General features: G+C 32.9%; 1 protein-coding gene and 1 long non-coding RNA gene across 3 annotated transcripts; both read right to left on the bottom strand.

Annotated features, from left to right (window-relative positions):
• Window positions 1-763: 763 nt before the first annotated feature.
• On the bottom strand, window positions 764-3,691 carry LOC131655284 (uncharacterized). Its single transcript, XR_009299697.1, has 7 exons — window positions 3,415-3,691; window positions 3,096-3,261; window positions 2,867-2,954; window positions 1,658-2,749; window positions 1,348-1,453; window positions 1,156-1,246; window positions 764-1,072 (listed from the first exon to the last, which is right to left on the bottom strand). It is a non-coding gene; the product is annotated as an uncharacterized LOC131655284 (long non-coding RNA).
• A 10,777-nt stretch (window positions 3,692-14,468) lies between these two features.
• Window positions 14,469-16,996, bottom strand: LOC131655283 (uncharacterized). Of its 2 annotated transcripts, none has more exons than XM_058925175.1 (5): window positions 16,705-16,996; window positions 16,479-16,593; window positions 15,694-16,320; window positions 15,405-15,588; window positions 14,469-15,126 (listed from the first exon to the last, which is right to left on the bottom strand). In XM_058925175.1, the coding sequence occupies exons 1-5, from the start codon at window positions 16,779-16,781 to the stop codon at window positions 15,101-15,103; spliced, it is 1,029 nt and encodes a 342-aa protein (XP_058781158.1). In that variant the 5' UTR covers window positions 16,782-16,996; the 3' UTR covers window positions 14,469-15,100. The 2 variants fall into 2 exon arrangements, with proteins under 2 accessions (XP_058781158.1, XP_058781159.1); XM_058925176.1 differs by having other exon boundaries at window positions 14,470-15,126; window positions 16,479-16,588; window positions 16,705-16,995.
• Between the last annotated feature and the right edge of the window lie 67 nt (window positions 16,997-17,063).

Below are 17,063 nucleotides of genomic sequence, written 5' to 3'. Positions count from 1 at the left end.
ACTATTTCTTGTATACCATTTTTGGATCGTAAATATTTGGATCATAAATACCATCTTTCGTATATAAAAATATTTAGATCAATAATAGATTTTTTCCCGTATACAAATATTATTTATGCTTAGGTATCATTTACAAAAATATCTGGATCAATACTAAATTTTTGAATATAAAAATATTTAGATAAATAATAGATTTTTTTTTCTATTTATAAAAATAACACCATTTATAAAAATACATGGATTAAATATATTTTACCCCGTACACAAATATTATTTTTTCAATAGAGAATATTATTGGTATTAATTATAATTTGTAATAGAGAATATTAAAACGTATTATAAAAATGCAGTTATCAAGAAAACTCAATAAAAATCTTTTCTTTTGGTTAGAAATATTTGTATTAATTATTATTAATATTAGAGACTATTTTTAGAGACTATTTTAAATTTTGATTTTCGTTGCAAAGAAATTATGTGGCTGTGGAAAGTTGGTGTTACGTCTAAAAAATGTGGAGGAGATTTAAAAAAATTAATATTTATGACTCTTAATATAACATAAAAATATTAAAGAATATTTATGACTCTTAATAGAACATAAATAAAAATAAATATTTAAAAAATATTAAATAAATAAATATTAAAAGATATAAACTAAAAATCAACAACTTTAATACTTAGTCGGAAAAAATCAACAATTTAAAAGTATTAATAAAACAACCTTTTTGGGAAAGAATTTAATTGAGACCTTGGTTTCATTTGACAACTTATGAAGGGAATAATTCCTAACTATTTTGGAATGCAAATTATTCTGAATATCTCAATCATATCATATACAATAACAATCACAAATCTTCCCACCTACAACTTTCATCTCTCATTATGATTACATGAATGCCTTATGTCAAATATAAAAAGAGAGGCTATAATAGTGGCGAAACACCACTTTAATTCAAGTCTTCATAGCAGCTAATAATCCATACCACCCATGTTGTCAGGCATTGTAGGACTGTCTTTATCTTCTTTTGGGAGTTCAGAAACAATAACTTCGGTTGTTATCATCAAAGACGATACACTGCAGAAAAATGATGGTAAGCAAAGTGGTTATATAACATACCAAATACTTTAGTATCCACTGCTAATTTGTAAATATCCTACCTGGTTATGTCAACCAAGAAGGTCCTAACCACCTTCAATGGATCAATAATTTTAGACTTAACCATATCTACATATTCACCTAATTACAAAGCTGCAAGAAAAATAGTTGACAACATAATCAATAATAATAACACAAACAAAAGAAACTATTTAAACACGACAACAACGAAAAAGAAAATGGGGAACACTGACCTTTGTTGGCATCATAACCAAGATTAGAATTATTCTGTTCCTAAAGTTTTCCAGCAACAACAACACCTTCAACTCCAACATTAGATACAATAGTGTGCACATGTGTCTGCATTGTTTGTGATAAAGAGTAGTAAAAGAGTGAGCAAATAAGATTGAAATTGAAGTTTTGTTTTTTTTGCTAAACAATGGAGCTTGTATATATATATATATATATATATATATATATATATATATATATATATATATATATATATATATATATATATATATATATATATATATATATATATATATATATATAAATCTGTACCCAAACTAATGCAGAACCAACTCAATACAATAAAATCAAGACCAGCCCAGCAAGTTACAATTATCAGTCACCCCATCAAAGTTACATAACCAATCCTACTATCTTAATGTTTGACCATTGGGATTCTGCATATAGGATACCTACAGACCAAACATAAAACCAGGTTATGCATCATTTCATGAGCCATGATTGATCCTGTTAGTAACCTATAAAGATAAAATCATTGGATTATATTTTCATATATGCAAGTACTCTCTCTCGACATAAATATTAAAACTAAAAATTATATGTGTTTGGCCTACACTTACCAACAATGCCAAATAAAACACAGTATATAGCACCAATTATCGGTAGGGGATCGATGCAAAAAAGGCACCGAATTTGCGTGAAAGTGAGATGCCAAAAAAAATTTATTAGATAAGAAGCATAAAAGTTCAAGGTATTTCTCCATGCAAGAAATAAAGTCGAATATTGTACCTAAAATGTAAGCATACACAGATGTTGTAGTTCCAACAACAGAACTGAAAATGCCTTCAATGTAGGCATACACAGATGTTGATCCAAATAGATTCTACAATGTGAGTTTTGTGATGAGGAAATCATGACGACTTAAATACATTTATTATAGGATAGGTTTGTAATCCTGACAGTATCAGAATAGAAGATTGATGGCAAGGATCTGTCATGGCATACCCCCACAACGATAGAAACGAAAATTAAGATTGAACGCTTACTTGTAGTTCTTCAAAAATTTGCCATTACCGAATGCAAGCTGAGATAAGAAATCAACTCTGTGGAGATAAATTGCATGGCCATTAAAGACAATAGATCGTGTGTGCTTCACCAAATATGGGCTACCACACAGGATCCAAAAGATTTTTACAATTAAACTGTGGATAAACTTTGCCTATACACATTACATAAAGGAAATTATGCATCAGCATGCACTTATTGACAAACACCATATATACATGTAATAAATAGATAAAGGTAGTGAAGAAGAATACTCATAGCCTTGAAATCATAGGTAAGGCAGAAGACACCATAGCAATCAGGCTTACCCTTGGGATCGTGAGTTTGTGCAACTGGAACCTGCACTTGAATTAAAATCAAAACCACAAAAATCATATGATTACTACACAATAACAATTGAATGAGATGACAAGAGATCTCTTTCAGTTAATCATAGGTCATAGTTTCAAACCCAACCTGGGATATATAGTACGTAATTTCCCCCACCAAAGTTCACTTTTAGTAACGTCATCCATAAAGACGCCTTTGTCGCTAGGAGAAAGACCTGTTAACACCAGAAAGTGTTGCCAACGCTCCATCAGAAGTAACAAATGAACCTTTCTCATACTTGATAGCCTGCTCATACTGCTCTACACCAAATACAAACAAATTGCATTTGTAAAGAACTGCGTTTAAATAACAATACCCGAGTTCAAATTGCCTCTGATATGCGACGTGCTTCAAACACTCCAACAGCAACCGTAAGCCACAATTGAGTAGTAGTGATAAAAGAATAAAGCAACTCTTGCTGGAAAGTAAAAATCTTGTTGTCACTCTAAAAATTCATCAACAATCTTGTTGTCATATTGTTTCTGCATGAAAAGTAAATAGTTATCAACCAATAGAGAAAAACTCATGGCACTCCCAAATCTACAATAATAATATTCAGAAGCAACAATGTCAAGCTTAGTATAATTTTTAAAATGAATAGAACATGCATATCAATCGCTTCTTGTTAGCGATACCGGCAAGCTTCTGTCTTTTTTCCTCCGCCGATTTCCAGAGCCAGTTAGTATTACCGCTTTGATGGAGCAGCGGCAGATGCAGTTGGACAACCTAAAGGAAGGGAATGGGAGAGTAAATTAATGAAAAGATAAAGATTGAGGAGAAAACTAAGAGGAACACTGTTTGATATGTTGAGGTCATGTGAATGCACTTGTACAACAGCATTGTCAATTTGTCATTGTTTAAATAGGGTACCATTGAGACTCTGTTCCAAAACTACATCACATACATCATTAATGAGCAGATTTTGGCCTTAGCATTTAACAATGCATGTGCTTCCTTCTCCTTAAACAAACACGAAAAAAATCTAGATCCAAACAATACAATTTAAACAAAATAAAAAAAGATGGCAAAACATAGTAACAGTACCTTCGACGGTTCCAACAGCAGATCTCAAAGATCCCGAATTCTGTTTTGCATAATCATAAAGACTGGACATGCAAACAAAAGCATGAATAGCAGCAATTCTCACAAACCCAAGATGCTTCAGTTATTGTTCTAGATGGTGATCATCTATCTTATTCTCTATCTCTTTCTGCATGAATTCAATGTTTATTAATCTCACAAGATCTAATAATATAGGTTCAGTAAGAAGGTTCAAGGACTTTCAGAGAGATCAAATAACTTTCAAGAAGAATATAAAACAGTGTTATCAGCATGCTAAGACGAAGTATTAAACAATTTAAAAGGAGTGAACTTCACGAAATGGATCTCAAATCCAGAAATTACAAAAACTCACCATCAAAATCAGCAAAGTGTGTAGATCAAGTGCATCGTTCAGTTGAAACTGTTCCGGAACTGCAGCCTTCTGTTTCGTTGAGGTCGCTACAGTCAAAACGGATTTTCACTGCTACAGCTATCCACTTCACCTTACAATCCACTTTCATCTTATTCTTCTTCTGCAATATAGTAGTGAATTAATCAAACAGGGAGGTGATGGGAAGATGAAAAGAAATGACTACACTAAGAGAATAGAAATTGCCTATGGAATCATCCACTTTTCCGCTATAATCAAAGAGACATGTTTGATGCTTCAAATGAATATAAAGAAAGGTATTCAAAAAAGAAAAATGAGTGAAGTTATTTCACAGATTGAAAAATTATTGAATTTGAAGTTAAGTATCCAGTCTTGAATCGGTCCACTCAAAGAATTATTTGTCATAAACCTACATCCAAACAGCAAAGTTAAATCAACAAAGGAAAAACAGCTAATTCTTTAGATATCAACATATAGATGTATTATTTTGGTTAATCTTATGGTCGGCCGGTAAATGAATGTTCACTTACATGTAATTTAGCCTTTTCAATCCCTGGATTGAATTTGGGATTGAACCAGAAAACATATTGAAGCTTAAATCTCTGCAAGAAGTAAGAATTTATTTTACTATAATGTTCAAGTAATGGTCTTATGAGAACTGCAGCCTGCATAAAGCTCAACCGAAACGAATAACAAACTGGTTCCCGAAGAAACAGGCTGCATCACCGACTCAAACCGCCACTTCCCACAAAATTCTGCTAACCAATCTGCATAACCACCACAAAAAGTTCTTGCAGAAAACAAAACTAAACAAAAACCAAAAGTCGGTTCAGCCAAAGTAAATAGTCTTTGTACCAAGATTCATGACACAACAATCTAACAATGAAGATTATAGAACAACAAAACATTGGTTGGAACTTGAAACATACCATATTGGAAAAGAACTTGCGACCAAGATCTCCTGAAACCCTAATCCCGTGGAAGGGTCGGATCTGGAAAAAAAGTCATGTTAATGAGAATTGACAATGGATAAGGTCAAAAATCATCAAGAAAACAGCTGCAGGGCAAAAATAACCAAAACCCTAGTTCATCATTTTCCCAATTTTACAAACCCTTCAGAAATTATCAGAAGAACATTGTTCATCAAACATCAAAACCTCAAACACAGATAAATCCCAATATTCATAAAAAAACCTAAACAATTTGTTAATCATTTCCCTTAAAATCAAAACCCTTCAGAATCGTGAGAGAGGAAGAGAGATCAAGAAGAAAAACCAGAAATACCTCACCCGAGATTCAGATTCGTAGCTTTCGTCATCATCTTCATAGATCTTCAACCAACTCAACTCATTCATCTAAAATCGTTCAACATCGTTCATCACGAACCCAACAACATCAACATCACCATCATCGTGTTCATCATCGTCCTCAGCACTCAACAGAACAAACCGTGTCAGGAAAGAATACAAATTGCATCTGTAGGAAGAAGGAAGAAGGAAGAAGAAGAGGGAGAAGGAGGAAGAAGAGAGAAAGTGAAGGAAAGGACGAGAAAGAAAGAGAAGGAAAGAAAGAATGATACCTGCAAACAGTGTATTCATTGGGAAGACCATGACTGCTATTGCTGTTTTGCAGAGGAAACTTTTCTACTTTTTCTCGTCCATATGCAACCGGTTTATGGGTTGAATAATATAAAATAATGGAGACAGCCAATGAATGGCACAAAAGGTACCAATTATGTAACTAATACCATCTAATTGTCTGACAAATGGTTACTTTGGACCTAATTTGCCCCCATAAGTGAGATTTGTCACCAAATAAAGCAAGGGTTAAATTGTATAATCCAGCACAGTTTTCTTTCTTATATTATAGATTCTCGATGTTATTTTGATTATTAATTCTTAATTTTCTTTATTTAATGTAATTTATTTTTCTTGCTAATATGTAGGAACACAATTTCACCCCAGGACTATTATTAATAGATTGTTTGGTGATAAATACTATGAAATTAATCATCAGCTAACCCAATAAACATAGTGAGATATTTCAGATTTTTATCGTATGCTTCTAAGAATAGAAAGTATAAATGTGAAAATGATAAGTTGTATAAAATGATATTTATAATTTAAATAATATTTTAAACTTTTTAGTGATTTAGTTAATATATAATTATATTTTCTGTGCATTATTTTTAATTATTAAAATAATATATATTTTTTAAATTTATGCCCATTTATAAAATTAGAACCGGGCCTCCGAATTGGTTGGGCCGGCCTTGGGTTAGATGTTAAAGCTTGTTGTGTGTAAGTGGTTTGGCGTGGGTCATATATATATATATATATATATATATATATATATATATATATATATATATATATATATATATATATATATATATATATATATATATATATATATATATATTCGGAGAAAAAACCCATTTGTAACTGATCTATACCAATTCATATAATTATGAGTTGGTTTAGTTTGGTTGACATGATAGCATCAGTTAAGACTCGTTGATGATGATTCCTCCATTGATGATACTTAGATTTAGTGAAGTCTTTCCAATCGTCAAAGTTTCATTGTTCTGAGACTTTACATTGATGCCAAGTTTGAGGCACCTCGTAGGATCTAGATTTCTTGATGCATGCCGAACTGCAGTTTCACACGGTCACTATGGTGGATCTCCATAGTGGTAAATCTAATGATCGATGTTGTTGTAGTCTAAACGACCGCATCTTCTTTGTTCCTTTCATGATGAAGTTCCAGACCCATATATGACCTCTAAATAAATTATAGAGGAAAAATAGATTAGGTTAGAAAATGGTTAATATTAAAAACAAAATATTGTGAAATTATTAGTTTAGTGACAATACATTGTTTGATGTTAGGTGATCCTAGAGATTTCATTATTAAGTGATGCAATATCTAGGACATTTGTTGTAATTCATCCCGCGAGTGGACCACCTAAACCAAATGATCACAATTCACAATCAGAGGCGAAACATGAAGTTTAGTGTTACAATCGGGGAAATTGTTAAGTGAAAGCTGCATGAAAGTGATGAAAGAGAAAACCATTAAAACTAGCACACATGTGATTACAAGATTTGACTGTAATAGATACAATTTTAGGGTAGAGGAGAAAATGGACCACAATAAGAGGAGGCCAAAATGAATTAAAAGAAAATTATAAACAGGAAAATAAATACATTCTTAAGAAAGAAGAGAACTCATGGGATTGAATTTCATCTACTTGTCAAATGCTTAAACCTATTGATAAGTTGTACTCAACATAAATTACTCATCAATATCATCACGTATCACTCACAACAGAGGTTATGTCTAACTCAGAGTTGAGATCAACCATATTGTTTCCTTGTGGATGTCTCGCACAACTAAACAACACAGATCATTAAGAGTCGACACCCACAGTGAATATTAAGCCTAAATTTATGTTTAAAGTTTAGAACCTAACAAATATTCATCCAAGACCAAGATCAGAGAAGTATACGTCTATAACAACTCAAATCCCAGCAATAAAGCAAAAACAAGGATAAACACCGATAAAGATTTATAAAAGAGATTTCATACAAAGATTTTATTCAAGGCCATGATCAGTACATATACATACAAGACAAATAAACTACATACAATCCTCAACAAATAAAAAATACAAAGATAAGAAAGAAGAGAAACAAACATAAATGTTGATTTCTCCAACAAAAGTGGACATCCCACTCCCAATCATCAAGATGCATCATCCACTGTTGATTTCCTAAGCATAATCTAACCTGAGAATAGAATAGATGGAATTGGGACAAAAAACTCCCAAAACCATAACCTAAAAATGGCTGAAAATGAAATACATATAAGCAAAAATTTTGCATCCGCACTAAGCCAACTCACCGGGCAAATAGAATAGATGGAATTGGGACAAAAAACTCCCAAAACCATTTAAGATATAATTCTAAGCAAAAATTTCCTTATTAGTTATTTCAGTTCTAATTCTAAGATATAAACGCACACAAAAAAATACATTCAAGAGATGTGAGTTCACATACACAAGGGAGACCATAAGTTATCCTAATAAAGCATCTGCATGCAACCTTCTCGACACCTACTCACTTATCTCTTTCAAACTCTTTTGCAATGTGATGTTTATATTTTCATGACACGATGCAATCTTGCATAAATAAGAGTATTATGTTCACTACTACCAAATAAAAACTTCATAACATCATCTTACTACGACCATTTAGTCAATCGTAATAATAACTCATTTTTAGGCGCTTTTTATTCGTTAAAAGACATTTCACCACGGTCAAACCTAACAACCGTAGTGAAAAGTACCTGGAGTGACATACTTCAAATCCCAACACTTGCTATTTTCCTTTTTTTTGTTTATAAAATGGGCGTGTCACTTATATTCTTATTAAAATAAAAATACCTTTGTCCAAAATTCAAATTATGCCTATTATATTTATAACGGTGTTGAAAAGATCCGTTATACCAAATTTTCTATAAATTCGATATATATGAAAATCGATAAAAAGTTATCGCATTTTAGAAATTACCTAAAATTTCAGATACAAATGCAGCATTTTCTATCAGTAAATATGAAAAAAATTCTACCAAATATATGGCATAATTATCAGTTTTTTTGGGAATTCCCGTTTATGGAATATATTGTTAAGAAATGTGGTTGGACCTAACTCAACCCTACATAACCAGTTAGTAGGGTGAGGATTGTCCTTGTAATACCCCGTATTTAATGAAATGCTCTAATATTATCAGCTGACACTGAGGTTTTGTTAATTGGTACATTGGAGATATTTTTAGACACTTAAGTTATAAGTGCTAACTTAAGGATATGTTGCTTATATTCCTTCCTTCTATTTTCTTCTCATTTTGAAAAACAACACAAGAAAGATAGAGAGATAAAGTAGAGAGAAGGAGGAGTAGAGGAAGAGAAACTTGTGAAGAGGAAAAGCTTGGATCATCATCATTTCTCCGCCGAATCGACTCATCTTCGACATCAACGACTCGTAATCGAGGTGAGTTCTAGTTAGAAACTTATAGCTTTTGATTTATGGATGAAAATCATAAGTTTTGCATTTGGGGTTTTCTATAGAAAACCTAGGTTTTGAATTAAATCTTGAATGTTCATGATTGAGTGTAGTAAATCATAAGTGTACCATGTGTATGTTGTTTCTAGGCTTTAGCGTGGTCTGGAACAGGTTTGGATGTGGGAATGGTTGGATTGAACCATGGGAGGAAGCAAGAAAATAGAGCTGGAAATTCTGTTTTTGCGCGCTTCACGGCGCGAACTATAGGTAGCGGCGCGAACCATGCAGAAGAATTTTCGGGTTCTGGTTCTGCCATCAGTACGCGGCGCGTACAAGGGTTCGCGGCGCGAATACCATGAGATTTAGGTGAGGTTTGCTACTGCCAGAGGGTTCGCGGCGCGACCTAGCTGTTGCGCGGCGCGACCTGAAGCTTTCTTAGCCAATTCTTTAGTTTAATGAGATAAACCGTTTCGATCATAACTTTTGAGCCAAAACTCTGTTTTAATCACCGTTCGAAGTGGTAGGAAGCTAGAAGCGTGTACTTTCTAGTAGTGTAGGTTTTGGGATCAAAAGGAGAATTATTTAATCGAGAGTCGGTAGTTGCTTGATTTCTTGGGTTATTTATCGTTCGGAACCATGTGAACGGTATGCTTTTGGTATGAGAAATATGTACTCTATAATTGTGATAAATTGCCATTTTTACAGAAAATGATGATAATTGTTTGGTTGAGTTCTATTGCAGGTGGATTGGTATACCTTTGTTATATATGTTTATATCAAAGAGGTTTGGATAACTTCATTGTTATGTGAATAAAAAAATAAGTGAGGAAAACTAGGATTTGTTAGGTATGTGTAACTTAACAAAGAAAACCTAGGATGAGACATTATATGGAACATACGTGTATTCAGAATTTTATGAGAAAAGGCTAACAGGCCTAGAGAAGGGTTAACAGGCCTAGTGATTTGCGTGAGCAATCACCATTGTATGATGTACTAATCGGAACCATTGTTTTTCTTTATTTCTTTTTCTTTTGAATGCTAACAGGCATTCTATGTGTAGAGAGGCACTGTGCAGAGATGCACTAATAATCTTGGCAGGTTTGATTCCCGCTTTTGTGTACGAATGGAACCTAACAGGGTAGGGACTTGTGATGGTGTACGGGCCATGTGAAGTGACGATTCATGAGGGAAGGCTCATGAGTCCGAATCCATTTCGTATGTCAAGATTTCCCAAAGGATCCATGACTCGTGCCACCTCCTAGACGTAGAAGGGGACGGGAATAGAGGGATACCTTGGTCACGGTTTTCCGATTAGTAGTATTTTTGTTTGAGTTGTTGAACTCTATGTATGATTCCATATAATGTTAGTGTGTGAACTCAAGGTCTAGTTCCTTGTTGTGACTTGAGATTGATAGGCTAGAACCTTGTAAAGCCGAGAGGATCCATAAGATAGGGAACTCACTGAGATTTTGTATCTCACCCCATTATATATTGATTTCAGGTACTACAGGTCCCGCGGAGGGTAAGGAGAAAGCGATTTGATTCCTTATTCCTTATGTTTCTTTTTGGATATGCGAAGCTTCCATTGTGGATTTCTTTTGTGATCATTGTTTGATCTAGTTCTTAGTATTTTCTTTTGGACATCTTGTATGTATTATGCCATTTGGTAGAACTTTTGTGTTAGGACATTAATATGAATAATGTGTTGACTAGGAACTTATAAGTATTTTCAGTACCAAATACTTGGATTCATGTATACCTATATGCTTTGATGTATGTATTTATATATGGGTGTTACAGCCCTCACTTATAAGCACACGTTCAGGCTATATATTGTCCGATGTGGGACTCTTAACACACCCCCTAGTAGGGTGAGGATTGTCCTCACTTATAAGTACACGTTCAGGCCATATATTGTCCGATGTGGGACTCTTAACACACCCCCTCACGCCTAGGACTAGATAACCGGAGCGTGGAAATAAATGGTGGGTGACCCGATAGCGAAAACCATAATAGGTGGCCCACCGGATCTTAAACCAGGCTCTTGATACCATGTTAAGAAATGTGATTGACCTAACTCAACCCTACAGAAACGGTTAGTAGGGTGAGGATTTCCACTACTTATAAGCACATGTTCAGGCCATACATTGTCCGATGTGGGACTCTTAACATAAATTTTTTTCAATTTATTATCAAAATTAGAAAAAGGTCAAATATGATAGAATAATAATTGAATTTTTGAAAAATTATAACAGTGTGAGACGCAGGTAGGGATGAAAATAGGTCAGGCCAATAACAGCGTCCTACAGGCTAGTCTATACAGGACAGGCCATACATTTTTTTAAATAGAAAAGGTCTTTTTAGAAGCCTATTTAGTTAAAAAGGCTGGGCCTCATGCCTAAAAAAAATCTTTTAAGCCTATTAGGCCGACCTATTTTAAAAAAATGAATATTTTTATTATTATTATTATGTTATGATATGTACTTTGAATTAAAATACATAAATAAAATTTGATTATCTTGAATAACTTGTGAAAATAAGATGAAAATATCTTATGGACATTGTTTTCATAAGTTCTCTTAAACAAATAGTCTCACAGAACTTATGCTAATAGGTAAGTTAAAATAATTCACCGTGTTAGTTAATCTATTGAAACATTATTTTAATTGATTATTTACTTATGTAACATAAATAATTGATGATGATTGCAAATGGCAAATGAGAACAATAGGCTCATAGAATAGATGCTTTCAGTGACCATTTTTGTTTGTTTTGGTGACTAGTATGATGTTGCAGCAGTAAGATGCAATGAGAAGCTTTGCAAATATTATCTACAACACTTTTCGGAGATACCCATTCGGAGATTACGGGTCTGTTTGAAATAGTTTTTGTTTTTAGTTTTTAAAAACTAAAAAGTAAAAATCAAAACACAATTTAGCCATTTTAGTTTTTTGCTTTTAAAAACTGAAAAATTGTGAAGAGTTTTTAAAAACACGTTTGTAAAATATTATATTCAAACAAGTTTTTAGTTTTTAAATTTTCAAAAACTAAAATAGAGTTTTTAAAAAGCCTTTCAAACAGGCCCTACATCTCTAAAATTTAGAAATACATATTTGAATATGATTTTAGATACGTTCATTTTCGAATACATAGAAAACATTTTTGATCTAAATTCAATTTCCTTCATTCGTCTTTACTTATATCATGAAACTATTAGATTCTATTTGTAATATCATGCAATGATTTAGTAATGAGCATCATTCTTCAACATGTTGGTTCCATCATCAATGGCATCTTAGATGATTAGTGTTCTTACCTAGGCTGAGACCATGAAGATATCTGCCTATAGATGTTGGGTTGTAGTAAGAACGACCCAATACCAACAAATGAGCAATAAGATCAAGGGCAACAAAGAAAAGTGATATAAGGAAGCAAAGACATAAGATCTTGAAAACATACTAAATTATGCCTTAGAAATAGGGGTGTTCGCGGTGCGGTTTGGGTGGTTTTGACGAAAAAAATCATCCGAACCGCAAGAGAAAAAATCGTGCGGTTTGGTTTGGTTCGGTTGGCTTTTAAAAAAATCCGAACCAAACCAAACCAAACTAATGCGGTTTGGTTCGGTTCGGTTGGTTTGGTTTTTTACAAATATTTTATTGAGCCATAATACACATATAGATGACAACATAATTTTGTATTTAGACATTCATACACTATCAAATAACAACAAAATTCGTCATATTTTGACAACAATTTTCCATTTAATATGTAAAAATTAAATTAGAAAAAAGTGGAATATTAAATATAAAATAATAACATAAAACAATATAAAAAATATTATAATGAAATAAAATAATATAAGAGACAAGAGATTAGTGAAGGTGAAAAAGAAAAAAAAAGTGTTGAGAGATTAGAGAAGAAAATGTGCGATAAAAACGAAACTGAAATATGGAACATTTACATAAAAATAGAAGGTGAAAAAGAAAGAATATAAGAGAGTAGAGATTATAGAAGAAGAAGGAAGATGTATGTGGCAAAGAAGGTGCGATAATGTTATTAGAGATTTGAGAAGATCGGGACTAAAATTATATGTGTAAGGATGAGAAAATTGTTAGTAATCATAAGGCTAAGGTATAATAGGTTTAATTTTTGGTTGGATGTGACTTAAGTAAAATTTAGGTTGTAACATAATGCGGTTTGATTCGGTTTGGTTCGGTTTACAAAATACAAACCGCAAACCGAACCAAACCGTGCGGTTTTGTTAAAAGATGCCCCAAACTAATCCGAACCAAATGCGGTTTTTTGCGGTTTCGGTTTGGTTTGGTTTGGTTTGCGGTTTTCTATTGGGTTGGTTTGGTTTTGATCACCCCTACTTAGAAAAACATTCAATAAATTGACAAGATTAAGTGAAGAGTGTTAAGTGTTTGCATGCAATTTCTTTTCAATTCGGCCCAAAGGGAATCTTTAAAAAAGAACTATATTGGATGATCATCATTTTATCGGAACGAAACCCCCTATCAAAATATTTTAGTCTGAGCAAGATCGGTCAATTAATTAAAATTTATTATAAGTTGGTTAATTTGTTCATGTCTTACAAACTCTTTCTATATAGCATCTCATATAACCATATTTGATCTCTTCAATAATGTAATATCATATTTTTAACATAATTCAATATGATGAATTCATTCCTCATTTTCATTTAACATTGATCAATCTTTTTTTATTCATAAAAGTAATATGATATAGAGTTTAGCAATTGAATCACGAGTCATCAACCATTTATATCAACATATCAAGCCCAGTAGTATTGAGCATGAAGCATATATTGGAAAAAATTAAAGTTCTAGTTACAAATAGAGCAGGAACAAAGTTTATAGAGTAATCTCACTAATTTTACAAATCAGTTTTGTTAAAATATGCTAAGTCAAACTATAATTGTAATATTTAGTTAATAAAATATTGAGGAGACATGTGGTTGATGTTTTGTAGATTCCATCGTTAAGTTATAATTGAAGATGCAATATTACCAATACAATAGCTTCTGCAACCGCATCGAACTACAATTGTGATGTGATTTAAGATCACACATCTGACTGCATTAAAAACCACATCAAACAATTTCGCACACTTTTCTAGTATTTTCATCAAATCTCAAAATTTCATAATCCTAATATTCAATTTACTTAAAATGTAATTCCCACACTTTTTCTAGTATTTTCATCAACTCTCAATTTCATAATCCTAATATTCAATTTACTAAATATAATGAACAATCTTAACATTACGGTTTTTTCAATATTTAATTTCAAGTCCCACTCAATCAAAATTCAGGTCGCTGCAACAACATTCTCAACAGGAATTTAATCATATTTTAAAATATCCAACTGTTTTTATAATCAACGTGTAATGACCATTTGTGTTGTTATGAGAAATTATTTGCATTGTTCATATTTCATACCCTTGGTATGTTCTTACTGTCAAAATAATTTACATAGTCTTTTCTTGTGAACGCACACATGAATGAACATAGTACATTCATCTTCAATTTGTATCTACAAATCACAAAGCTTTGTTACATTATACAATTCTCACATAGAATAAACACTTTGTGGGTCAAAGAAGGCTCTATATAATTATCTCCAAGCATTTATGCGTTATATTGACATCTCAGAATGCTAGCGAGAATCATAAAAAAAACCTCTCGCTTGCTTGAGGGACAATATAGATTATACAAACTTCTACTGATATTTTTTTACTGTTTGTATGTCCCCATTTTGCGTCAAACAATAATTGATATATGATGTCTCTACATCCTCCTTTCTACATTGCACAAAATGCAATTAAAACTGCACAAAAATCAAAACTGTTAGACAACATATACATACTACTGCAAGAAAGAGAGGAGAAAAGGATAAGATAACTGAACACAAGCATCCATATCAGCAACAGTTGAACAAAGTATTTAGAATGAAATAGCTTCTACACCTTTTGTTGATAAACGATGCGTATGGCCAAAAACATTAGAAGAGTACCAAAATAGACCAAAGCATTCAACTGTACAAATACCATAGGACAATCCAAACAGTTAATTGAACATACAAAATGATGAAAGATCAGAGCTTACCAATTAAGCAAAGGATGATAACTATCCAGACAGCTATTTGAACAGGCCGGTTGTACTGCATTTGGTATTGAGATCTTTGAAGCTGTCTTTGGAAAGCTCCATACCACCCGTGGATTGGCTTACTATAACATCCATCACAACTATGAAGGCAAATGCTACTTTTTTCATTGCAATCATTGATGTCCTTTTTTGAGTGAAAAAATAAGTATTAATCAATTTGGCAAATGCATTAAAAATAACTCGAGCAAATATCTGTTAACTGAGTAAAAAATGAAGATTAGGAACACACCCCATTGTATTGAGTTGACGGTAGTAGTGCATTATCAGTTTCTTGATTACTATCCATTGCTTTCAGCTTTCTATAACCATTCTTCGGCCACTTAAACTTAGAAATTGATTCCACGGATCCAAAAAACCCAGAGACACTGGCTACCTTATGCATGGGAGTAGGACCAGAAGAATCATAAGAGGAAGTCGATTGTTGCACTTGCACATCATCCAAAACAGCAATTTTCCACGAACTAATATCAGCATCGGCGCTAGCAAACCTGCGATGTCCACATGGTTTCTCCTCCACCTCAACCGCTGCTCTAAACGAATCCGTATCACCTGATTGTGGTTTCACACTGTCTCTCCCAGTAAATCTAACCGGCGGTTTACCACCAGAAGGCGACATCGGCATCCCTGAAAGAAACGATGCAAGCTCATTTCGCTCTCCTTCATCCATCGACAGATTCGACACCCAAGGCAGAGACGCTTTGCTACCTAAAGGAACAGGTTCATGCAGACGTAACAAATTCTCCACTTTCGAAATCTTGCCTTCAATCGCAACAACAAAATCTTGGTGCCTATTTCTCGCATCATCACTCGAACTTTTCCTATAACTCGACTTCACCGCCCGTTGAAATTCATCTAACTGCATTACACACCCAAATTCAACTTCAACAACACACTCGTTATTATTGTCACAACCCTCTCTGTTGTCACGACAGCGCACGCGAGACATAACCAGAGAGGGTTGTGACAATTATCAAATTTACAAATAGGTATCATAATAATGAATTGATGAATTACCTGCCACTTAGCAGTGCCCATGGCAGTATGAAGATCTCTTCGAAGTTCATCAGAGTTCCAAGGACTGGATGCATCCTTCATTGCATGAATCCATATCCTATACGTAGATTCTACCCTTCAAATAAACAATCATAAAAAATCAAATATTTAATTCAAAATGATTAAAAGGGTTTGAATTTGGAAAAACAAAACATAATTGGAAGAATCATAATAATAATAATAATACCTATCAGCAGATTCTTGAACTTCTTCAGCGGCGTTAAAGAAAGGATCTTTTTCCCATCGATCAAAACTCGAAGCCATGATGAAATGAAATTTAATAATCAAAACAGCGAATTTATTTGAGAACAATGATAAATCCAATTTAATGAAAACCTAAAAAGTTGAATCCAGAAGCGTAATTAACAATATTGTTTATTTTTGACAAGTGTAATAAATCGACGGAAAAACTATGGGTGATATCCATGTGAGTAGATACGCCGTCGTTTTCTGCAATTTATTGGAAATTTATCATATTGATAATTTGATATGAATATGATACATGTAATGTAACTGTAATTTAAAAATAAACATAAGTAATGAAAA

The sequence above is a fragment of the Vicia villosa genome, linkage group LG3 (assembly GCF_029867415.1).
Source record: "Vicia villosa cultivar HV-30 ecotype Madison, WI linkage group LG3, Vvil1.0, whole genome shotgun sequence".
NCBI classification, from domain to species: domain Eukaryota; kingdom Viridiplantae; phylum Streptophyta; class Magnoliopsida; order Fabales; family Fabaceae; genus Vicia; species Vicia villosa.
This window is presented reverse-complemented; position numbering and strand designations above follow the sequence as displayed.

Bases quoted from the DNA above. Each gene is read 5' to 3' on its own strand.
- LOC131655283 (XM_058925175.1), bottom strand. From the start codon at position 16,781: ATGGCTTCGAGTTTTGATCGATGGGAAAAAGATCCTTTCTTTAACGCC. The intron at 16,321-16,478 runs GTAATTCATCAA...TGTGTAATGCAG, and splicing joins TGGGCACTGCTAAGTGGCAG to TTAGATGAATTTCAACGGGC. The intron at 15,127-15,404 runs GTAAGCTCTGAT...ATTTTTGTGCAG, and splicing joins TATCATCCTTTGCTTAATTG to TTTTAATTGCATTTTGTGCA.